Genomic DNA, 24,521 nt, shown 5'->3' with positions numbered 1-24,521 from the left:
CGAGTACGAGGACGCGGCCGGGGCAGAGCAGAGTGGGGCGCCGCCCCGACCCCCGGAGCAGCCGCTCGGCAGATTGGGGTCGCCGGGGTGGGGGGATCCCCGAGGCGACTTGGAGGCAGCAGTCCAGAGTAAGAGCGGACACTCGCCCGGCTCTTGTGGCCTCCGCGCCGCCAGCGGCCCGCGGGGACTTCGGAGGCCACTTCCTGAACTCTCCCCTTTGCACAGACGGGGAACCGGAGGCCCACTATCGGCCGGGGAAGTCAGGGCGGTGCTGACAGGGCGGGTTCACAGCGCGTGCAACAGCTGAGCGGACGGAACTCGATTAAGAAACCAGGCACGCCGGGTGCCCACCAGGACCTCTGGCAGCAGGCTCCAGCCGCCCGGGGAGTGGTGGGACCCAGGGCGGGGCGGGACGCGCGGCGGGGCCCCAGCCCTTTAAACGCCCTGCGCGCGGGAACCGCGGCCCAACAACCAACGGCGGGCGGGGCCGAGCGGGGCGCGCGCCTCCACCGCCCAACGATCGCCCCCGACCCCGCCCCGCCGCTGTCCAATCAGCCGCCCTCCCCGCCGCCCAGTCTCCCCGGCCCCGACGAACCACACGGAGGGACAGCGGGGCGGGGCGGCAGGCGGGTGTGTCCGGGCGAGTGCCGGCGCCGCGCGCTCCGCTGGAGTTTCGAACGCTGTTGGCCCTCGAGACAGAAAAAAAATACAAGAGCGGCGGCCAATGGCGAAGTGGGAAGGACCCGCGCGCAGACCCGGCCCCGCCCCGGCCGGCTGGAAAGGAGGCCAGGCCTGGCCATTGGCTCCCGCCGCCTGTCACTCGCCGGTGCGGCCAGCGGGCTGCGGCCTCGCGGTGACTGGTTCCGCCCAGGCGCGAAATGTAACGCGGGAAAAGCCGGGGCAGGCACCGCGGCGGCAGGTTGTTATTTTTGGGGGCTCAGCGCTGCGCGTCCTGCTTTCCTGTCACCGCGAGGGCCGGGCCGCCCGCCGCTTCCCGCCGCTGCAGCCTGCGCTGCGGAGTACAAAGAGCGGAGGGGGCGCTTGCCCTGGGGCTGGGGTCCAGCCCTGCCCGCCGGTGCCGGCCGCTCCACTCGTTAGGTGGCTGCTGCGCAGGATTCCGGGAAACGTCCGTCTGCCATGAGCCGGCAGGACTGAGCCGGCGACTCGGAGCGGAGCGAGCGGGGGCAGAGCGGTGCTCAGGAGAGCGGCCCGGGGCCGCCGGAGCTGCGGGTCGGGCCGGGCGATGATCCGGGGCGTGGAGGCGCCCATGGCGGAGAACCCGCCGCCGCCGCCGCCCGTCATCTTCTGCCACGACTCCCCGAAGCGGGTGCTGGTGTCGGTCATCAGGACGACCCCGATCAAGCCTACGTGCGGCGGTGGAGGGGAGCCGGAGCCGCCGCCGCCGCTCATCCCCACCAGCCCCGGCTTCAGCGACTTCATGGTGTACCCGTGGCGCTGGGGCGAGAACGCACACAACGTGACGCTCAGCCCCGGGGCCGCGGGGGCCGCCGCCTCTGCCGCCCTGCCTGCCGCCGCGGCCGCGGAGCACTCGGGGCTTCGTGGCCGGGGCGCGCCCCCGCCCGCCGCCTCGGCCTCCGCCGCCGCCTCAGGAGGTGAGGACGAGGAGGAGGCGAGCAGCCCAGACAGCGGCCACCTCAAGGTGAGCGGCGCGGGCGGGCGGGACGCGGGGCAGCCGGGGCCGGTTAACGGCGCGGCGGGCGGGGCGGAGTTGAAAATGCGAGGTGGATCTGGCCGCGGCGGGGGCTGCGGCTGACAGGATGCTGACGTCACTGCCGCGCGCCAAAAACCGGCCCCGGACCGGGGGGGGGGGGCTGTCACGTGACAGGCGGGAGCGGCGCGGGAGACAGTCCTTGCGGCAGGTGCAGTGTGGGCGGGAGCGCGGCCCGGGTCGCTAGGGAGGCCGGGTCAACGGCCACTGCCATCCTCCTGGCGGGCTGCCGAGTCCCTGGTTCCGAGAGGAAAGGAGGGCGGATGAGGGCCTTGAGTTCCACCGAGTGCGAGAGGGAAGGGAGGGCAGTGTCTGCTCCATTACTGCAGATCGCCCTGGCCCTGATCAAAGATGCCCTGCAGACAGCCGAAGAGCAAGAAATGACTTCTGGGCGTGTCCCGCGGCTGAAGTTGTGCCTTCACTGCCTTTCATTTATCCAGCATACTACTTGCTAGGTGTTGAGAGCACATAGTGGAATGAGACGCTGAAATTTGCTTGCAGTCTCCGAATGCTTAAAGCTGGGAAGGTTGTGACCACTGGTTCAAACCTGCATTTTACAGATCAGGCAGCTGAGGCTTAGAGTGATTAGTGAGGCGACCTCCCAACGATCGCACAGCTCAGTAGTGGGAGAGCGGGAACTAGGTCGAGGTTTTGTGGCTCTTAGTCCTGCATGTGTTTGGGGTGTCTTTCTGCTGACTTATACCGAACTCTGCAGACTGTAAGCTCCAGGAGAGCCAGGAGTATTTCTATCTGGAAGACTATATGAGTTTAATACCTTACATTCTGTAAATGCTCAATAAAGGTGCTCAAAATATATTTGTGTAATGAATAAATGGTGCTGACAGAAGGGTAATATCCAGGTTCCATTTGTTAGGTGGCTGTATAAGATAAAGCAATTTGCAAGAGATATAACGAGTAAATCACATAGTGGATAAGCATCTGTACCAGCACATAATGGATAAGTTGAAATGAGTTTGATCATTTTACATGCAGTCACAAGGATGTTGAAACTACATTGTTTGGGTTTTGAGGAAATTGATATATTTTATATGGCATTATTATGAAGTAACTATAAAGTTATAAAACTATAGGTTTTTACACACTTCAACTCTTGAAACTTCACCTCAGTAAACATTTGAAAGAACAGAACCTGGGCCGGGCGCGGTGGCTCACGCCTCTAATCCCAGCACTTTGGGAGGCCGAGGCGGGCGGATCACGAGGTCAGGAGATCGAGACCATCCTGGCTAACATGGTGAAACCCTGTTTCTACAAAAAAATTAGCTGGGCGTGGTGGTGGGCGCCTGTAGTCCCAGCTACTCAGGAGGCTGAGGCAGGAGAATGGCGTGAACCCGGGAGGCGGAGCTTGCAGGGAGCTGAGATCAGGCCACCGCACTCCAGCCTGTGCGACAGAGCGAGACTCCGTCTCAAAAAAAAAAAAAAAAAAAAAAAACAAAACCGAGCCTGGTGAGGTGGCTCGTGCCTGTAATCCCTTCGGGAGGCTGAGGCTGGGGAATCACTTGAGACCAGGAGTTCAAGACCAGCCTGGGCAACATAGTGAGACCTCATCTGGCGGCCTGCACCTCTATAGTCTCAGCTACTTGGGAGGCTGAGGCAGGAGGATCACTTGAGGCCAGGAGTTTGAGGCTACAGTGAGACATGATAGCACCTCTGCACTTCAGCCTGAGTGACAAAGACCTCAACTCTTTAAAAAATATTGAAGAAACTTGCCGGGTGTGGTGGCTCACGCCTGTAATCCCAGCACTTGGGAGGCTGAGGTGGGTGGATCACCTGAGATCAGGAGTTCGAAACAGCCTGACCAACATGGTGAAACCCTGTCTCTACTGAAAATACAAAAATTAGCTGGACGTGGTGGCGGGCGCCCATAATCCCAGCTACTCAGGAGGCTGAGGCAGGAGAATTGCTAGCACTCGGGAGGCGGCGGTTGCAGTGAGCTGAGATCGTGTCATTGCACTCCAGCCTGGGGGACAGAGGGAGACTCAGCCTCAAAAAAAAAAAATTGAAGAAACTAACGATAGAAGCGTTGATAACATTGCTGAGTATTACTGAAGGCTACAGTTGCTGTTGGGCTGCCTCTAGGTAGCCCCTAGTGAAATGTAAGATGAATGGGTATCCGCGGGCGCGCTGGCTCACGCCTGTAATCCCAGCACTTTGGGAGGCCGACGCGGGCGGATCACAAGGTCAGGAGATCGAGAACATCCCGGCTAACATGGTGAAATTCCGTCTCCACTAAAAATACAAAAAAAAAAAAAAATTGGCCGGACTTGGTGGCTGGCGCCTGTAGTCCCAGCTACTTGGGAGGCTGAGGCAGGAGAATGGCGTGAACCGGGGAGGCGGAGCTTGCAGTGAGCCGAGATCCTGCCACTGCTCTCCAGCCTGGGCGGCAGAGCGAGACTCTCTCATTAAAAAAGAAAGATGGATGGATATCCTAGATATTTTTGTGTTAACGATTTATAAGTTTTAGTCTTTTTAAAGAAACGCTATATTAGATTATGTAGTTGAACAATATAAAGGCATACATTCATAAATTCTTGTGTAAGATTTTGCCTGTATGGTTTTATTCTTACAGATTAATCTAGTTCTGGATCACCCAAGAAGATTAATGTTATATAGATGAAATCTGTATGTATGTTGTTTTTGGCCTAAAACAGACTTATCCTTACCCAGACATTTTATAAAAGTTGCTAACAGTGGCCGGGCACAGAGGCTCACGCCTGTAATCCCAGCACTTTGGGAGGCCAAGGCTGGCGGGTCACGAGGTCAAGAGAGCAAGACCATCCTGGCCAACATGGTGAAACCCTGTCTCTACTAAAAATACAAAATTAGCTGGGTGTGGTGGCACACGCCTGTAGTCCCAGCTACTCGGGAGACTGAGGCAGGAGAATCGCTTCAACCCTGGAGGCGGAGGTTGCAGTGAGCAATCGTGCCACTGCACTCCAGCCTGGCTACAGTGAGACTCCGTCTCAAAAAAAAAAAAATTGCTAACAAGATGCATAGGTTTGAATTGTATTTCCATGCTGTACCCCTCTTTTCCGAGGTAAAGTATACCAACAGTTGTAAAAAACATGTAAAAGTGAAAAGCCTGTTTTATATTTCTGCTTTTTTCCTTTCTCATGTAGTTTTTCCTGTTGTAACTTTCATAAATTATTTGGTAAATTGATTTGAATATGTCTTTCTATTGATGAAGCAATCCACATGCAGCTCAAAAAATTCATTTATTTAGCATTCCCACCATGAGAGAGAAGGGTCTGGAATGTACCTTTATTTGAGAAAGTTGCGCCGGGTGCGGTGGCTCAAGCCTGTAATCCCAGCACTTTGGGAGGCCGAGACGGGTGGATCGCGAGGTCAGGAGATCGAGACCAACCTAGCTAACACGGTGAAACCCCGTCTCTACTAAAAAATACAAAAAATTAGCCGGGCGTGGTGGTGGGCGCCTGTAGTCCCAGCTACTCGGGAGGCTGAGGCAGGAGAATGGTGTGAACCCGGGAGGCAGAGCTTGCAGTGAGCTGAGATCCGGCCACTGCACTCCAGCCTGGGCGACAGAGTGAGACTCCGTCTCAAAAAAAAAAAAAAAATATTGCTAGAGTAAGCTTTGTGGGGGCAAGAAAGAAAAAGAAAAAAATAAGGAAGTTGCCTAGTTTGATTTGTGGTCAATACACTGAACTACAAAGATAGGGAGTCCCAGCCCGTTTTACTGTTTTGCTTCTTTAAAGTATTTGTAGTTCTTTATCTCCATGTGCATCATCGGTGAATTGTGCTGAGTCTGCTCATTTTTGGGGAAGACAGGAGACAAGTCTGTAATGTAGCCAGTGCCAATAACATGCTCCCAATATGCCACAGAGGCACTAACAGCTGTGGGTTTGAGAACAACATTTGCGTTCATTTACTGTCTATTCGTTGCCACTGCTCCCAGGGGAGGCATTAGCGTCTGAGTCCTGCACACCGCGTCAGCTTTCTCTTACCCTTTTGTTTGTTCCTGCCCAACACTGCCTTCCTCGCCTGTGGGAACACCTACCAGCTTATTTTGGCTGCTCATCACACAATTGCTTAGCACTGTTGGCATATAATTATATATTGTCTTCTTCTGGATTGTAGAATTCTGAGAGGGAAGAAAGCAGGTCTAACTGCCTTCGGCCACAGGTTGTTCCAAGGCTCCCCACCTTGTCACTGTGCCCTCTACTCAGACTGCATTTTAAGTTACTTCTTCACTGGGGCTGGTGGGGTCTGGCTTCTCAGATACTCTACACCCTGCAGGAGCTACCGGCTGCCTATCCTGCTTCCCCTTTCAGTGTCACCTGAACACTTCAAAACCTAGACTACATACTGTTTCCAATAGCTGATTTTTAAATACTTTATACATAATATATAAATTCATACTATTTATGAATAGTAATGTTTGAGCACTGTGTTAAACCTAACATCATGTTAACATAGTAGACACTATTTATTGCCTGGCACAGAGTAAGCATTTCATAATGTTAGCAGCAAACTGCTGGCCTCTGTGTTGAGCATTTTGAATTCTTTAATTCATTTTATCCTGTTTACCTGATGAGAAATGAGAAATAAGAGTCCCTAAGACAAAGTCTAGTTAAGATCATATGGTAAGGTGGCAGAACTGATTGGAACCTTCCAGAGTCCCTGTTCTTAGTACCTATACTACACTGCTCCTGGGACTATCACATGTAAATGGACTTCAGGGGTTTATTTTTTGTTTTTTAAATATTAAGCTGATATAAGTAGACATAAGAAATGCATACTATTGGCCGGGCATGCTGGCTCACGCCTGTAATCTCAGCACTTTGAGAGGCCAAGGTGGATGGATCACTTGAGGCCAGGAGTTTGAGATCAGCCTGGCCAACATGGTAAAACCCTGTCTCTACTAAAAATACAAAAAAATTAGCCGGGCGTGGTGGTGCACGCCTATAGTCCCAGCTACTCAGGAGGCTGAGGCATGAGAATCACATGAACCCAGGAGGTGGAAGTTGCAATGAGCTGAGATTGTGCCACTGCACTCCAGCCTGGGCAACTAAGCGAGATTCTGTCTCCAAAAAGAAAGAAACAAAGAAAAGAAATACAAACTATGTGTAGCTTATCTATGTCTCAGTCAAGATGCTTTATAAGAGTGCACTCAATTCAATAAACTGGAATTAAAACTTGAGAAGTTGTGAAGATAGGTCACGATGGGAAGTGGGGTTAGGAAGCATGTATGCAAGTCATGGGAAGTTTGCATCTAAATCTGAATGTGAAAAGGTTCACACACCTCCCTCTGAGACCTATTTTTGTTTTCCTTCTAGGTTGTGCTTGTGCTCTTTATTTGAATTCTACTTAAAAAATGTGTCAAGGACTTTTAGCTTTTTCAGTTATCACATGACTAAGCACTTTCAAAATCACTAATCTACCTTCTAGAGGTATGGAGATTGTTTTTAAAATTATATTTACTAAGGTGTGCAAAAGTTTTTGGCAATTTAATAATTTTGCGAATTGTCAACAGTCTTGACAAGATCTTTTCTTAGCCTACAGGTGCACTTGGCTGCTGAGTGTAATACTCTAATTGTCCGAAGATGCCTGGAAACAAGGTTTTCTCATTGATAAGGCCAAAAGGAAGAGGGTCCTCTTTAAGTAACATTGCTTATTTTAGCATATATTGTTAAAAGATGGTCTTTATTCATTTATTTAAGGCATTATATGATTATTTGTTTCGTCTTATTTTTTGAGCTAAAAGAATGCACTTACATTAATTAGCTGGGCATGGTGGCGCATGCCTGTAGTCCCAGCTACGCGGGAGGCTGAGGCAGGAGAATCGCATGAACCCGGGAGGCAGAGGTTGCAGTGAGCTGAGATCACGCCACTGCACTCTAGCCTGGGCGACAGAGCAAGATTTCGTCTCAAAAAACAAAACCAAAACAAAAAACCTAAAAGAATGCACTCAGTGAACCCTTCCCTGTATATGGCCAGTATGTTGTATTATGCTGTATATTTCAGCACTCACTCCATTTTTCTCATTTGGAAAATATAAATGTGTTGCTGGTGGCAGAAACAGTCTCTTAGAGTTGCTGGGAGGCAGCCATATGGTTAACTTTTTTTTTTTTTTTTTTTTGAGATGGAGTCTTGATGTGTCACCCAGGCTGGAGTGCAGTGGCATCTCCACTCACTGCAACCTCCGCCTCCTGGGTTCAAACGATTCTCAAGTCTCAGCCTTTTGAGTAACTAGGACTACAGGTGTGCATCACCATGCCCGGATACTTTTTATATTTTTAGTAGAGATGGGGTTTCACCATGTTGGCCAGGCTGGTTTCGAACTCCTGACCTCAGGTGATCTGCCCGCTTCGGCCTCCCAAAGTGCTGGGATTACAGGCATGAGCCACTGCGCCCGGCCAGTTTTTGGATTTTTAGTAGAGACGGGGTTTCACCACGTTGGCCAGGATAGTGTCAAACTCCTGGCCTCAAGTGATCTGCCTGCCTCGGCTTCCCAAAGTGCTGGGATACAGGTGTGAGCTACCACGCCTGGCCCACACAGTTAACTTTTAATGTTTCCCCACTGTTACACATGCTTATTCATAGTAATGGTTAGTCTTACATTTTTGATGTTAACTAACCAGTTATTTCAAATTGCAAGAGTCAGCAGTATGTTCTTGCATATTTATTTGTTTATTTATTTTTTATGTTTTGGAGACAAAGTCTCACTCTGTCACCGTACAGTAGCACTGTTAGGGCTTACTGCAGCCTTGAACCTCCCACTTTCAAGTGATCCTCCCACCTCAGCCTCAAGCAATCCTCCCACCTCAGCCTCCTGAGTAGCTGGGACTTCAGGTGTGTAACACACCTGGCCTTTTTTTTTTTTGTAGACGGGGGTCTTGCTGTGTTGTCCAGGCTGATCTCAAACTCTTGGACTCAAGCAATCCTCCTGCCGCAAATTACCAAGTGTTGGGATTACAGGCATGAGCCACTGTGCCCAGCCTTTCTTACATATTTAAAAATACTAGGAAAGGGATCCTTTTATGGCAGAAGACTTGTATCACTAAGTTTTTTTTTTTTTTTTTTTTTTGAGAGAAGGTCTCATTCTGTCGCCCAGGCTGGAGTACAGTGGCACAATGCAGCCTTGGCCTACCAGGTTCAAGTCATCCTCCTGAGTATGGGACCACAGGTGTATGCCACCACACCTGGCAAGTTTTTTTTGTAGAGATGGAGTCACACTACGTTGTCCAGGCTGGTCTTGAATTCTGAGTTCAAGTGATCCTCTTGCCTTGGGCTTTTAAAAGTGTTGGGATTACAGGCGTGAGCCACTGTGGCCAGCCACTACGGTTTTTTTGTTTTGTTTTGTTTTAAGACAGAGACTTGCTCTGTCGCCCGGCTGAAGTACAGTGGCGCAATCTCGGCTCACTGCAACCTCTGTCTCCCGGGTTCGAGCAATTCTTCTGCCTCAGCCTCCCGAGTAGCTGGGACTACAGGTGTGTACCACCACGCCCAGCTAAATTTTTTTGTATTCTTAGTAGATACGGGGTCTCACCATGTTGGCCAGGGTGGTCTCGATCTCTTGACCCTGTGATCCGCCTGCCTTGGCCTACCCAAGTGTTGGGATTACAGGCATAAACCACTGTGGGTGTTTTTTTGTTTTGTTTTGTTTTTGAGACGGAGTCTCGCTCTGTCGCCTAGGCTGGAGTGCAGTGGCGATCTTAGTTCACTGCAAGCTCCGCCTCTTGGGTTCACGCCATTCTCCTGCCTCAGCCTCCGGAGTAGCTGGGAATACAGGTGCCTGCCGCCACGCCTGGCTAATTTTTTGTATTTTTTAGTAGAGACGGGGTTTCACCGTGTTAGCCAGGATGGTCTCGATCTTCTGACTTCATGATCTGCCCAACTCAGCCTCCCAAAGTGCTGGGATTACAGGCGTGAGCCACTGCACCCGGCCAGGCCTGTGGTTTTTAATTGACCTGATTTCATGTCCTATTTCTTTCTTAACAGAATCAGCTGCTATTTTTATTGATCACAGATGCTATATTCTTTTATATTTATTTTGTACTTATTAAAACAATTATTCATGATATGACCATAACCAGCAATAATCCATGAAACTATTGTGGCTTAATAAATGATGGCAATAAACATTTCACTCCTGTGTAGCTCCTTGTGTCTGACTCTGGGTTAATAATTTTAGCAAGCAAGACTTGAGCTAAATGTGGCTACTGAGGATCACAGCCCAGGAGTGAAGATGAATTTGTTGATCACCAATAATGGCCACGAGTTGGTTTGTTAATTTGTACTTTAATGATAAGTCATGGTCCATTCAGGATCTTGCTAATTCCTGCTTCATTAATACATGGGAATTTCTTGAGGAATTAAGTAAGGTTGATGAGCTTTTTGTTTCATCAACAGATATTTGTTACTAACACACTAAGTCAGTTAGCTTAGGCTAAAAAGCAGGCTGCAGAATGCAACTTCAAGATGGCAATCTCAGCCTCAACATGGCTCATGTTATATGTCCTGGGAGGGTTGACCACCGGTGTGCTCCACATTCTGTTCATTCTAGGATCCTGAAGGAATCCCTCCAAGCTGGGACAGATGGGTCTCAAAGCAGAGAGAAAACAGAGATGGTAGAACCACATGTTGTATTAGTCCATTTTACATTGCTATAAAAGAATACCTGAAGCTGGGTGATTTTTGAGAAAAATAGGTGTATTTGGCTTATAGTTCTGCAGGCTGTACCAGAAGCTTGGCACCGGAATCTGCTTCTGGCGAGGGACCTTAGGGAGCTTCAAATCATGGCAGAAGTTGAAGGGGAGCAGGTTTCACATGGTGAGAGGGGCAACAAGAGGGAGGGGAGGAAGTGCCAGGCTCTTTTTTTTTTTTTTTGAGACGGAGTCTCGCTCTGCCACCCAGGCTGGAGTGCAGTGGCCGGATCTCAGCTCACTGCAAGCTCCGCCTCCCGGGTTTACGCCATTCTCCTGCCTCAGCCTCCCGAGTAGCTGGGACTACAGGCGCCCGCCTCGTCGCCCGGCTAGTTTTTTTTTTTTTTTGTATTTTTAAGTAGAGACAGGATTTCACCGTATTAGCCAGGATGGTCTCGATCTCCTGACCTCGTGATCCGCCCGTCTCGGCCTCCCAAAGTGCTGGGATTACAGGCTTGAGCCACCGCGCCCGGCCGTGCCAGGCTCTTTTTAACAGTCAGATCTCAGGGTAAGAATATGAGCGGGGACAGCATCTGGATGTTCATGAGGGATCTGTCCTTATGACCCACACACTTCCCACTAGGCCTCCGCCTCCAATACCGGGAATCAAATTTCAATATGAGATTCGGAGGGAACAAACATCCAAACTACACACGCTATTTTCGCCTTTTATTGGCCAAAGCAAGTCATGGCTAAGTTGCACTCTGGACCCACAGTGAAAGGGGCAGGGAATGTTTTTGCAATAATATCTGCCACAGTGCCTTCTCGTATTTTAAAAATTGTGGCCAAAACCCCGTAATATTTACTACCTTAACCATTTTTAAGTATACAGTACAGTAGTGTTAACGATATATAAATGGTTGTGCAACAAGTCCCTAGAATTTATTCATCTTAAACAAACTCTATACTCACTGAACTCGCCTTTCCCCCCTCTCCCTAGTCCCTGGCAACCACCACTCTTCTATGAGTTTGATGACCTCAGATACCTCATATAGGTGAAATTATGCAGTATTTGCCTTTTTGTCACTGGCTTGTTTTACTTAGCATAATTTCCTAAAAGTGCATCCATGTTATGGCATATGGCAGGATTTCCATCTTTCTGAAGGCTGAGCAATACTCCATTGTTACTAACACACTGAGTCAGTTAGCTTAGGCCAAACTGTATATAGCACTATTTATCCATTCATCAGTAGGTGGACATTTGGGTTGCTGTTGATTGTGAATAATGCTGCAGTGAACACAGATGTCCAAATATCTCTTTGAGATCCTGTTTTCATTTCTTTTGGATATGTAGCCTTCCCACATTCTGTTTTTTTTTAATTAATTAGTTATTTATTAATAATAGAGATGGGGTCTTGCTGTGTTGCCCAGGTTGGTCTCTAACTTCCGGCCTCAAGCGACCCTGTCACCTCAGACTCCTAGAGTGCTGGGATTACAGATGTGAGCCACTGTGCCTGACCCCCATGTTCTTAATCATTAAAAAAGTTAACTGTAATGGCTAATGAGAATTTATACTACCAACATAAAACGTATTTCTTCAGTTATTAATAATTTTTAGGTGTTCCTGTTTAGTATACTGCCTGTATGACTAAAGGAAAAATAGGTAAAGACTTCATTAAATCTTTTGAAAACTTTCTGTAGACTTTTAGAATAAAAGTAGTAAGTGTACAACTAATTTGAATATTCATGGTATAAGACTGAAATCAGGTCATTAAGTTGTGCTGAATACAGATTTTAATATCTAAGGATTTTCTTAAAACATGATTTATCCTAGAAGATAACTCATCTATGTAGGGATTGAACTTTTCTTTCAATGTGAAAATTTGATGGAAGGGAATTTTGCTGTAGCTTATTACTATCCTTCAAGGTTTCAGGCTGATGTTTAAGCTTTTGGAAGGCTTTGAGTTTTGATATTGAAAGCCCTAAAAGCATCTTCATTTTAGATGTAGTTGTATATGATCTTTTTATGATTTCTTTTCATGTAACTTGTATGTGTGAAAGTTCACTTAACTGGGAAACAAAGTTTCTTTCAAGTAAATGTTTATTTTATATTAGTTTTAGCTGTATAGAAAAGCTGTGACGATAGCACGGAGAGTTCCCATAAACCGCATACCCAGCTTTCCCATTAACATCTTACAGTAGTGTGGTACATTTGTTAAAAATTAATGAACCAGTATTGATGCGCTAGTATTAGCTGAAGCCCATAGCATATTCAGATTTCCTTAGGTTTTTAATCAATGTGAAATTACATAACATTAATCATTTAAAAGTGCACAATCTAGTGACATTTAGTGCATTCACAGTGTTGTACAAGTTCCAAAACATTTTTATCACCTCTAAAGAAAACTTGATCTATTAGGCCATGATTCCCTGTTCCCTACTACATGCAGACCTTGGAAACGAACAACCTACTTTCTGTCTCTGTGGATTTAACCTATTCTGGATATTTCATTAAATGAAATCATATAATATGTTGTCTTTTGTGTTTGGCTTCTTTTTTTAGCATACTGTTTTTTAGGTTCATCCACTTTGTAGCACACATTATTTTCATGGCTGAATAATTTCATTATATGTATATACATATTCCATTGTGTATGTGTGTGTATATATATGATATCGATACAAAACTATCAAACTTTTCCACAGTGGCTGAGCCATTTTACATTCTCATCAGTAGTATGTGATGGTTCCAATTTCTCTACATGTTTTAGAAAAAACTATTTCCTACTTGTTTTCCTTTTTTCTCTCAGTATAGTATAACCTAGTTGGTGCGAAGTAGTATCTCATTGTGATTTCAATTAGCATTTTCCTAAATGATGAATAATTTTGAGGTTTTGTTTTTTTTTTTGAGACAGTTTTTGGTCAGTTGTCCAGGCTGGAGTGCGGTGGCGTGATCTCAGCTCACTGCAACCTCCAGGGTTCAAGCGATTCTCCCTCCTCAGCTTCCCGAGTAGCTGGGATTACAGACACTCACCATCATGCCCAACTAATTTTTGTATTTTTAATAGAGACGGGGTTTCACCATGTTGGCAGGCTGGTCTTGAACTCCTGACCTCAGGTGATCCACCCACCTTGGCCTCCCAACGTGCCAGGATTACAGGTGTGAGCCACTGCGCCTGGCTGATTTTGAGCATCTTTTTATGTATTTGCTGGCCATATAACTGCATTTGTTGGCCATATAACTGTTTTGGAGAAATGTCTCTTCAAGTCATTTGCCTATTTTTTAATTGAGTTTTTTGTGTTTTTTGGTGTTGTTGAGTTCTAAGAGGTCTTTTTATATCCTTGATACTAGGCCCTTATCAGATGTATGGTTTGCAAATAAATATCTCCCATTCTGTATGTTGGCCTTTCATTTTCTTCATAATGTCCTTTGATGTACAAAAGTTTTACATTTTGATTCAGTCCAATTTATTTTATTGCTTAGCTCTTGGTGCCATATCTAAGAATCCATTAAAAAATATAAAGACATGAAGATTCATCCCTATGTTTTTTTTTTTTTTTTTTTTTTGAGACGGAGTCTCGCTCTGTCGCCCGGGCTGGAGTGCAGTGGCCAGATCTCAGCTCACTGCAAGCTCCGCCTCCCGGGTTTACGCCATTCTCCTGCCTCAGCCTCCCGAGTAGCTGGGACTACAGGTGCCCGCCACCTCGCCCGGCTAGTTTTTTGTATTTTTTAGTAGAGACGGGGTTTCACCGTGTTAGCCAGGATGGTCTCAATCTTCTGACCTCATGATCCGCCCGTCTTGGCCTCCCAAAGTGCTGGGATTACAGGCTTGAGCCACCGCGCCCGGCCCTTCCCTATGTTTTCTTTTAAGAACATTACAATCTTTTTTGGTTTTGTTTTTGTTTTTTTTGAGACAGGGTCTCACTCTGTTGCCCAGGCTGGAATGCAGTGGCGTGATCTTGGCTCACTGCAACCTCTGCCTCCTGAGTAGCTGGGACTCCAGGCACGCGCCGCCCTGCTCGGCTGACTTTCTGTGATTTTGGTAGAGATGAGATTTCACCAAGTTGCCCAGGCTGGTCTCAAACTTTGGGGCTGAAACAATCCACCCGCCTCGGCCTCCCGAAGTGCTGGGATTACAGGCGTGGGCTCCCATGTCCAGCTAAGAGCTCTCGAGTTCCAGTTCTTCCGTTTAGCTCTGTGGTACATTTTGGGTTAGTTTTTGTCTATAGTGTAAGGTAAGGGTCTAACTTTATCCTTTTGTATATGGAAATCCAGTCACCCCAGAGCCATTTGGTAAAGAAGCTGTTCTTTCTCTGTGAACGTTCTTGGGTCCTTTGTTGAAAATCAGTTGGCCTTTCATGATAGGCTGGTTTCTGTACTCCAAATTTTATTTCATTGGTCTATATGTCTTTCCTTATGCCATTACCACACTGTCTTAATTGCCAGTGCTTAGTATGTTTTGAAATTGGGAAGTATGAGTCCTCCTGTTTTGTTCTCTTTTTCAAGATCGTTTTAGCTATTAGGAGCCTCTTATTAAAATTCCTTATGAACTTGAGGATAGCCTTTTCTATTTCTGCAAAAAACAAAAAACAAAAAAACCCTGGAATTTTAATAGAGATTGCATTGTGGCTATAAGATTGCTTTGGATAGCATTGCCATCTTACCAATTTTAAGTCATCTAATTCCTGAATTGTATCCTAGTAAGTTTGGTATGTTGTGTTTTTGGTATTATTTGTGTCAAGGTATTTTCTTTTTTCCCTCGTGATTTCTTCTTTGACCCATTGGCTATTTAAGAGTGTGTTGGGCTGGGCGTGGGGGCTCACGCCTGTAATCCTAGCACTCTGGGAGGCCAAGGTGGGTGGATCACGAGGTCAGGAGTTCGAGACCAGCCTGGCCAACATGGTGAAACCCTGTCTCTACTAAAAATACAAAAATTATCTGGGTGTGGTGGTGGGCACCTGTAGTCCCAGCTGCTCAGGAGGCTGAGGCAGGAGAATCACTGGAACTCGGGAGGCGGAGGTTGCAATGAGCCAAGCTTGTGCCACTGCACTCCAGCCTGGGCAACAGAGCAAGACTCCGTCCCAAAAAAAAAAAAAAGTGTGCTGTTTAATTTCTATATATTTGTTCCTGTTTTCCTTCTGTGAAGTTTCATTCCATGTGGTCAGAGAAGATACTTGGAATGCTTTCAGTCTTTTAAAATTTATTGAGACTTTTTTGTGGTCTAACATATGGTCTATGTTGGAGAATATCTTTGTGGATCTTCTGACTAGTTGTCGTATTTATTATTGAAAGTAGGGTATTAACTGGGCACAGGGGCTCACGCCTGTAACCCCAGCAATCTGGGAGGCCGAGGTGGGCGATCACTTGAGGCCAGGAGTTCAAGACCAGTCTGGCCAACATGGTGAAATCCTGTCTCTACTAAAAATACAAAACAAAAAACAAACAAACAAAAAATTTGCCATACGTGGTGGTGGGCACTTGTAATCCCAGCTACTTGGGAGGCTGAGGCAGGAGAGTCGCTTGAACCCGGGAGGTGGAGGTTGCAGTGAGCTGAGACTGCACCTCTGTACTCCAGCCTGGGCAACAAGAGTGAGACCCTGTCTCAAAATAAATAAATAAATAAATAAAAGAAATAAAGGAAGTAGGGTATCTAAGACTCTAGCTGTTTTTGAACTATTTCTTCTTTTAATTCTGTCACCTTTTGCAGGGGGCTCTGTTCTTAGGTGTATATGTATTTCTAAATGTTATGTGGTTTTCTGGCCGTTCACTGTTCTTTCTTCTTTTCTTTCTTCCTTTCTTCCTTTTTTTTTTGGAGATGGAGTCTAGCTCTCTCACCAGGCTGGAGTGCAGTGGTGTGATCTCGGCTCACTGCAACTGCCGCCTCCTGGGTTCAAACGATTCTCTTGCCTCAGCCTTCTGAGCAGCTGGGACTATAGGTGCGCGCCACCACCCCCAGATAATTTTTGTATTTTTAGTAGAGTTGGGGTTTCACCATGTTGGCCAGGATGGTCTTGATCTCTTGACCGCGTGACCTGCACACCTCAGCCTCCCAAAGTGCTGGAATTACAGCGTGAGTGCCGCGCCCATCCTTTTTTTTTTTGAGACGGAGTCTCGCTCTGTCGCCCAGGCTGGAGTGCAGTGGCCGGATCTCAGCTCACTGCAAGCTCCGCCTCCCGGGTTCACGCCATTCTCCTGCCTCAGCCTCCTGAGTAGCTGGGACTACAGGCACCCGCCACCTCGCCCGGCTAGTTTTTTTTGTATTTTTTAGTAGAGACGGGGTTTCCCCGTGTTAGCCAGGATGGTCTCGATCTCCTGACCTCGTGATCCGCCCGTCTCGGCCTCCCAAAGTGCTGGGATTACAGGCTTGAGCCACCGCGCCCGGCCTTTTTTTTTTTTTTTTTTTTTAAAGAGATAGGGTCTTGCTCTGTTGCCCAGGCTGGAGTGCAGTGGTGTGATCATAGCTCACTATATTCTTGACCTCCTGGGCTCAAGTGATCCTCTTGCCTCAGCCTCCTGAGTAGCTGGGACTATAGGCACACACCACTGCACCTCGCTAACTTTAATTTTTTTTTTTTTTTTGAGACTGCGTTTCACACTGTCTCCCAGGCTGGAGTGCAGGGGCGTGATCTTGGCTCACTGCAACCTCCACGTCCCAGGAATGATTCTCCTGCCTCAGCCTCCTGAGTAGCTGGGATTACAGGCATGTGCCACCATACCTGGCTAATTTTTGTATTTTTAGTAGAGGCAGAGTTTCGCTATGTTGGTCAGGCTGGTCTCAAGCTCCTGACATCGTTATCTGCCCACCTTGGCCTCCCAGTCAGCTGTTAATCTTATCAAGTACCCGTTTTACATGATGAACCACTTTCTTTTCCTTTTGAGACCCGGTCTTGTTTTGTCCCCAGACTGAAGTCCAGTGGTGTGATCATGGCTCACTGCAGCCTTGACCTCCCAGGCTAAGCTGATCCTCCTTCCTCAGCCTCCTGAGTAGCTGGGACCACAGGTGTGTACCACCACACTCGGATGATTTTTAAATTTTTTGTAGAGATAAGGTCTCCTCGTGTTTCCCAGGCTGGTCTCAAACTCCTGGATTCAAGTGATCCTTCTGCCTTGGCCTCCCAAAGTGTTGGGGTTGCAGGCTTGAGCCACGGTGCTTATCCACGTCACTGCTTTCTTGCTGCTTAAAGATTCTTTTTGTCATTTGACTGTTTGATTACAACATGTCTTGGTGTGGATCTCTTTATTTTTCTTGAAGCGTATCGAGCTTCTTGGATGTTTAGATTTGTGTCTTATCAAATTTGGGAAGTTTTCCATCATTATTTCTTCAAACGTTCTTCCCTTTTCTCTCTTGCCTCTACGACTCCAGTTATATGTATGCTGGCATGCTTGATGGTGTTCCATAGGCATCTTAGACTCTGTTGATTTCCCTTCATTCTTTTTTCTTTCTGTTCTTCAGACCGGATAAATTCAACTGACCTATCTTCAAGTTGGCTGATTGTTCTGTCAGTTCAAATCTGTCATTGAAATTCTCTAGTGACGTTTTTTTGTTTTGTTTTAGTTATTGTACTTTTCAGCTCCAGAATATCTGTTTGATTCTTTTTTATAATTTCTGTCTCTTTGTTGGTTTTCTGTTTGTTGAGACATTGTTCTCCTGGTTTCTTATCATTCTTTTTCCTTTTTCTTTTTTCTTTTTTTTTTGAGACAGGGTCTCGCTCTATTGCCCAGGCTGGAGAGCAGTATTGTAATCATGGGTCTCACAGACTTGACCTTGCAGGCTCAAGTAATTCTCCCACCTCAGCCTCCCAAGTAGCCTGGAAGAAGTGCCACCATGCCTGGCTAATTTATTTTTATTTCTTGTAGAGAGGGGGTCTTGCTATGTTACCCAGGCTTCTTGTTATTCTTTGTCTGCCGTTTCCATTAGCTCATTGAACATATTTAAGACAGTTGATTTAAAATCTTTGTCTAGTAAATCCAATGTCTATTCTTCTTCTCAGTCTCTTTGTTAATTTCTCCTGTGTATGTACCATACTGCTTTTATTTCTTTGCATGCTTTGTAACATTTTGTTGAAAACTGGATGTTTTGAATATTATAATGTGGTGACTCCGGAAATCACACCCTTCCTTCTGAGTTTTTGTTGTTTGCTGTGAGTTGTAGTTGTTTAGTGACTATTCTAAACTCTTTCTAAATTCTGTGTTCTTTGTTGTGTTTGTTCTCTAAGGTCTCTTTCTTAGCCTGTGTTCAGCTGATGCTTTTTTGTTTTGTTTTAGTTATTGTACTTTTCAGCTCCAGAATATCTGTTTGATTCTTTTTTATAATTTCTGTCTCTTTGTTGGTTTTCTGTTTGTTGAGACATTGTTCTCCTGGTTTCTTATCATTCTTTTTCCTTTTTCTTTTTTCTTTTTTTTTTGAGACAGGGTCTCGCTCTATTGCCCAGGCTGGAGAGCAGTATTGTAATCATGGGTCTCACAGACTTGACCTTGCAGGCTCAAGTAATTCTCCCACCTCAGCCTCCCAAGTAGCCTGGAAGAAGTGCCACCATGCCTGGCTAATTTATTTTTATTTCTTGTAGAGAGGGGGTCTTGCTATGTTACCCAGGCTTCTTGTTATTCTTTGTCTGCCGTTTCCATTAGCTCATTGAACATATTTAAGACAGTTGATTTAAAATCTTTGTCTAGTAAATCCAATGTCTATTCTTCTTCTCAGTCTCTTTGTTAATTTCTCCTGTGTATGTACCATACTGCTTTTATTTCTTTGCATGCTTTGTAACATTTTGTTGAAAACTGGATGTTTTGAATATTATAATGTGGTGACTCCGGAAATCACACCCTTCCTTCTGAGTTTTTGTTGTTTGCTGTGAGTTGTAGTTGTTTAGTGACTATTCTAAACTCTTTCTAAATTCTGTGTTCTTTGTTGTGTTTGTTCTCTAAGGTCTCTTTCTTAGCCTGTGTTCAGCTGATGCTTTTTTGTTTGTTTGTTTTTGTTTGCTTTTTGTTTTTTTGAGATGGAGTCTCGCTCTGTCATCTAGGCCGGGGTGCAGTGGCGTGATCTCAGCTCACTGCAACCTCTGCCTCTCGGGTTCAAGCAATTCTCCTGCCTCAGCCTCCTGAGTAGCTGGGACTACAGGTGTGTGCCACCACACCCGGCTAATTTTTGTATTTTTAGTAGAGGCGGGGTTTCACCATGTTAGCCAGGCTGCTCTTGAACTCTTAACCTCAGGTGATCCATTGGCCTCAGCCTCCCAAAGTGCTGGGATTGCAGGTGTAAACCACCACGCCTGGTGCTTTGTTTTTTGGTTTTTAGAGATGGGGTCTCACTCTGTTGCTCAGGCTATAGTGCAGGAGTATCATAACTCACTGTAGCCTTGCACTCCTTTGCTCAAGTGATCCTCCCACCTGAGTCACTGGGATTACAGGCTGAGCCACCACTAGTATTTTGCCAGACTTTTTTGAATACCTAGAGCCTCCCCCCACCATCCCCTAAAAAAGAGTAGAAAGAAAGGAGGACAACCACCTTCTTCCAGTCTCTGCAGAGTGCCTGTGTTGGGGAACACTGTCATTGCTTAGCCCTGCTGTTTACAACTCTACTCTAGCCTCATTTCCTGCTTGTGCTGAGCCTAAAGTTCAGCTAGAGGGTCTTTTCAGATCTTTTCTGAGCATGTTTCCTGCCCTGGGCATATATGCGTGACTCGCTAAATTCCTAACCTTAGTATAAGTGGACATTGTTGAATGCCGTGATTTCTAAAAGAAACTTTCTCCCAGCTTTTCCTCTCAGGCTGTTGGTGTGTCTGTTTGCCTCAACTGAAATCTTTTGCCCAAGGTGGCTGCAGATTGTTATTTGCCTTACAAGGTTTTTGAGCAATACCCTCTGAGGAGACACCTCTCTGCCCTGTTCCAAGTTAGGGAAAACAAAGACCAACACCTTATATCAGTCCTTCAGGTAACCCGCAAGCTCAAAACAGGCAAGCGCAGTTCTTTCAGAATTTCTCCCTCCGGAAGCAGGGACTGAGGAAGTAGTTCCCAGACTGAGAACGCAGGCTGCTGTCTTCAAGACTGCCTCTGGGGAAGGGAAAGAGAGAGGGCAGGTCAACATGCTGCAAAGCCTTTCCACTGTTGCAACTCGCTTTCTTATTGATTCAATTTGCTGAGTTGCTGTAAATGTATTTTCTGGTTTGTGACAAAGCCGATTCTGACAGTTTTTGCTTGATTTTTCAGTCATCTGTGAATGGGATGGGCTGTTGGAGTTACCTGCTTCACCATTTTTACTGATGTCCCTTAAGAAAGACTTTTGCGGCCGGGCGCGGTGGCTCAAGCCTGTAATCCCAGCACTTTGGGAGGCCGAGGCGGGCGGATCACGAGGTCAGGAGATCGAGACCATCCTGGCTAACACGGTGAAACCCCGTCTCTACTAAAAATACAAAAAACTAGCCGGGCGAGGTGGCGGCGCCTGTAGTCCCAGCTACTCGGGAGACTGAGGCAGGAGAATGGCGTGAACCCGGGAGGCGGAGCTTGCAGTGAGCTGAGATCCGGCCACTGCACTCCAGCCCGGGCGACAGAGCGAGACTCCGTCTCAAAAAAAAAAATAAAATAAAAAATAAAAAATAAAAATAAAAAAAAAAGAAAGACTTTTGCTTTGTTTTTAGAGACAAAACGAAAATATTTTGTGCTATGTTGCTTTGAACCCTGGCCTCAAGCGATCCTCCTACCTCAGCCTCCTAAATAGCTGGGACTATTAAGTGTGGGCTTCTGCGTCCAGCTCCCAAGAAAGATTTTTAAAAGTTATATTACGCTATGTTGCTTTAATAAGTAGAGTTAACGAAATTGTATTAATGTTTATAAAAATTATCAACAGGATGGAATCCGACGTGGTAGGCCCAGAGCAGATACTGTCCGTGATTTAATAAATGAAGGAGAGCATTCATCCAGTAGAATCCGCTGTAACATCTGTAATAGGGTGTTTCCACGGGAGAAATCGCTCCAGGCTCACAAAAGGACTCATACAGGTAGTTGAGCAAATTTTATAGACTGCCAGAAGTAACACTTTTTTTTTTTTTTTTTTTTGAGACAGAGTCTCGCCCTGTCTCCCAAGCTGGAGAGCAGTGGCACCATCTTGGCTCACTGCAAGCTCCGCCTCCTGGGTTCAAGTGATTCTCCCGCCTCAGCCTCCTGAGTGAGTAGCTGGGATTACGGGTACGCACCACCATGCCTGGCTAATTTTTGTATTTTTACTAGAGACAGGATTTCACCATGTTGGTCAAGCTAGTCTCGAACTCTTGACCTTGTGATCTGCCTGCCTCAGCCTCTCAAAGTGCTGGGTGTGAGCCACCGCGCCCAGCCAGAAGTAACACTTAACAGAAAGCTCATTTGATACTGAGTAATAAATTACCTTTTTAGTTGCCTTATATTTTCTTACATTAACACTATTAGTTGTGAAGTTTTTTAAAAAGGCAGTATAGTCAGTTTCTTTTTGGTGGAGAATAGTGGTTTTATGAATACTGGTTACGTGTGATTTCTAAAGTTACCATGGTAATTAACCTAGATGTCATAGTCATGTTATTGGCAAATTTAGTTTTACCCCCTACCTGCCTGAATTTTACTTGATATACATTTATCTATATAATTGTTAAAATTCATCTGTATGCCAAAAACAGTAATTGTCAAGTTTTTAATATAATTTTTAGAGTCCTCAGTGTGCTATCAGTACATTTGACCTAAGCATTAAATCTGTGGTGAACTATGGTAGGCAGCTATCCCAAGATTATGGTATATCTGTATTTGCATATGGAAATTATATTTGCATTTTAAATATCATTTAGAGAGCCAAAAACAAAAAAGTGTAGAGGGCCTTTGTTCTCGCTATAAAGTTGGCCCCAAAGGAAGGAATTTTATAGTTCATCTAATAGTTTGCAGGTGAGGAAACTGAGGTGCCAAAAATCCAACTACTGCTGGCTTACAATCAGTCTCTCATACCTTTAAGGCTAGAGTGACACCGCCCTATGCAGCAGCTACTGTGACTCCTGAGCACTTGAAATGTGGGTAGTCTAAATTGAGATGGGCAGTAAATATAACATACCCTTAATATGAAAAAAAGAGTGAATAATTTTTACTGTTGATTATATATTGAAATGACACTTTTAGATAAATTGGATTAAATAAAATATATTATTAAAATTAATTTCATGGCCGGGTGGGTGGCTCATGCCTGTAATCCCAGCACTTTGGGAGGCCGAGGCGGGCAGATCACCTGAGGTCAGGAGTTCAAGACCAGCCTTGCCAACATGAAGAAACCTCATCTCTACTAAAAATACAAAATTAGCCGGGCGCGGCAAATGCCTGTAATCCCAGCTACTCAGGAAGCTGAGGCAGGAGAATCGCTTGAACCCGGAAGGCGGAGGTTGCGGTGAGCCGAGATGGTGCCATTGCACTCCAGCCTGGGTAACAAGAGCGAAACTCAATCTCAAAAAAAAAAAAAACATTAATTTCACTTCTTTCTCTTTACTTTTTCTAATGTACCTTCTAGAAGGGGTTCATACTGTCTTTCATTGGGCAGTACTGGTTTAGAACTTAAGCTCGTAACCCTCAGTCCCCTATTTTTTTCCACCATGTTTACGGTGCTCGCCTGTTTCTCACTTTTTTTTAACTTGCGGTTTTTGAAAATATATATTTAAATGATACGATAGAAAAGAGGTTCTTTTAAGTTAAATCCCTGGAAAGGGGTAATGTTTGAATTTTGAATCATTGTAAACTAAGGTATCTAGAAGTTTTGACTTTAGATACTATTAGTAAAATGATTACTTAATGAAACATTCTAATTTTGAGAATTTTTATGTATTTTTTTCAATGTAAATATTCTAAAATATCCCCCAGATAACTGGTTTGCAGGCCGTAGAGTTGCCATTGGGGGTAAGATTCAACACTATGTGGCTGAATGAAGGAAGGGCTGACTGCCGTCCTCACCACTACCTCACTGTGTCACCTGATACCCCAGGCATCAGCCTAGACATCTGCACATCAGGGAACTGAAAGGAGGATCCCTAAGGGGTAGTTGAGCCCTATTAGTATATTTTGTAAAAAGCTTTTCCGTTACTATTTTAAACAATCTCCCTGTATCTGTGTTTTATTTTAACTTGTATTCAACTATCACAACCACTTAGTATGTCTTTAAATAATGATAAATTTAGGGAGAACTTGTTATTGTTCTTTGAGTTATATTGGAAAATGCAACCCAATGTATAATTGTTGATTAAATAATGTTTTTTTCAATAAATAATGTTTAATTATCATTGAACAAATTTTTCAGCACTTGAGCCTAGCACTGTGTTGTGTATAGGAATTTAAGTGAAGTCTAAGGTGCTAGGAATCTTTGCAGGAGACTGCCATGACACATAAACAACACAGGACCCCAAGTTAATGAAGGTATACAAAGTTCAATTATTTGGAGGTAGATAAGAAGAATTCAGTTATTTGGGGATCTCTCAATCTCATTGAGAGCCTACAGGATTGGGAAGATTTGAATGGGCAGAGAAACTTGGATTTTCAAGGATGAGAACAAGATGAGGAACTGCCTCCTGGCTGGAATGATTCTCCAGGAGGGAAGTAAGGATCAACTCTGCCCCTTAACCCCAGTAGCTAATGACGTTGCTGAGATTGCCTAGACTGCCGATCTTAGAGGACCATTTAAAAGTCGGCAGATAATTTTTAGTTGTTCAAGGTGTGTAATAGGATTTGGGGGTGGTTCAGGGGCTACTTGGTATGACAAAAGCAGACTTCTATGCCAGCTACTCTGGGAGTGCTGTGCAGGTGGAGAAACGAGAGGCCGGCCAGGAGGCTGTCGGAGGGTTCCTCCTAGCGGGAGGGCTGCCCGTCTGACCAGGGGAAGCTGAATGGGAAGGCAGGAGTGGGTGGAAGACATAGTGAAGAACCAGCAAGATCTAGTGATTTGGAGTATGAGGGAGAAAAAGTCTGGGATAAACTCAAGATGATAACCTCAAGGCCTAAAGAATAGATTGTGTTCCCCAGCAGATAAGGCGCTTGATGCCACCCAAGTGCTGCCATTAGCATTTCCACCTGCAGCTCCGCAGGGACCGTGACATGTTTTATTGTGATTGGGAGTCATGACCTATATAAAGGCTGATTCTCTCCCGTCCCCCTGCTCTTCTGGCCTTATTATCTCAGA

The 24,521-nt window shown here is 45.8% G+C and overlaps 1 protein-coding gene across 1 annotated transcript in view; it reads left to right on the top strand.

The window, feature by feature from the left end:
• The first annotated feature begins 810 nt into the window (after positions 1 to 810).
• ZNF367 (zinc finger protein 367) overlaps positions 811 to 24,521 on the top strand; it is a 33,619-nt gene continuing 9,908 nt past the window's right edge. The window contains exons 1-2 of the mRNA XM_033236655.1: positions 811 to 1,660; positions 21,198 to 21,348. Of these exons, the coding sequence (XP_033092546.1) occupies positions 1,244 to 1,660; positions 21,198 to 21,348 (568 nt within the window). The 5' untranslated portion in view covers positions 811 to 1,243. The remainder of the gene's footprint in view (positions 1,661 to 21,197; positions 21,349 to 24,521) is intronic.

The sequence above is a fragment of the Trachypithecus francoisi genome, unplaced genomic scaffold (genome assembly GCF_009764315.1).
Source record: "Trachypithecus francoisi isolate TF-2019V2 unplaced genomic scaffold, Tfra_2.0 Lachesis_group16, whole genome shotgun sequence".
In the NCBI taxonomy this organism is placed as follows: Eukaryota; Metazoa; Chordata; class Mammalia; order Primates; family Cercopithecidae; genus Trachypithecus; species Trachypithecus francoisi.
This window is presented reverse-complemented; position numbering and strand designations above follow the sequence as displayed.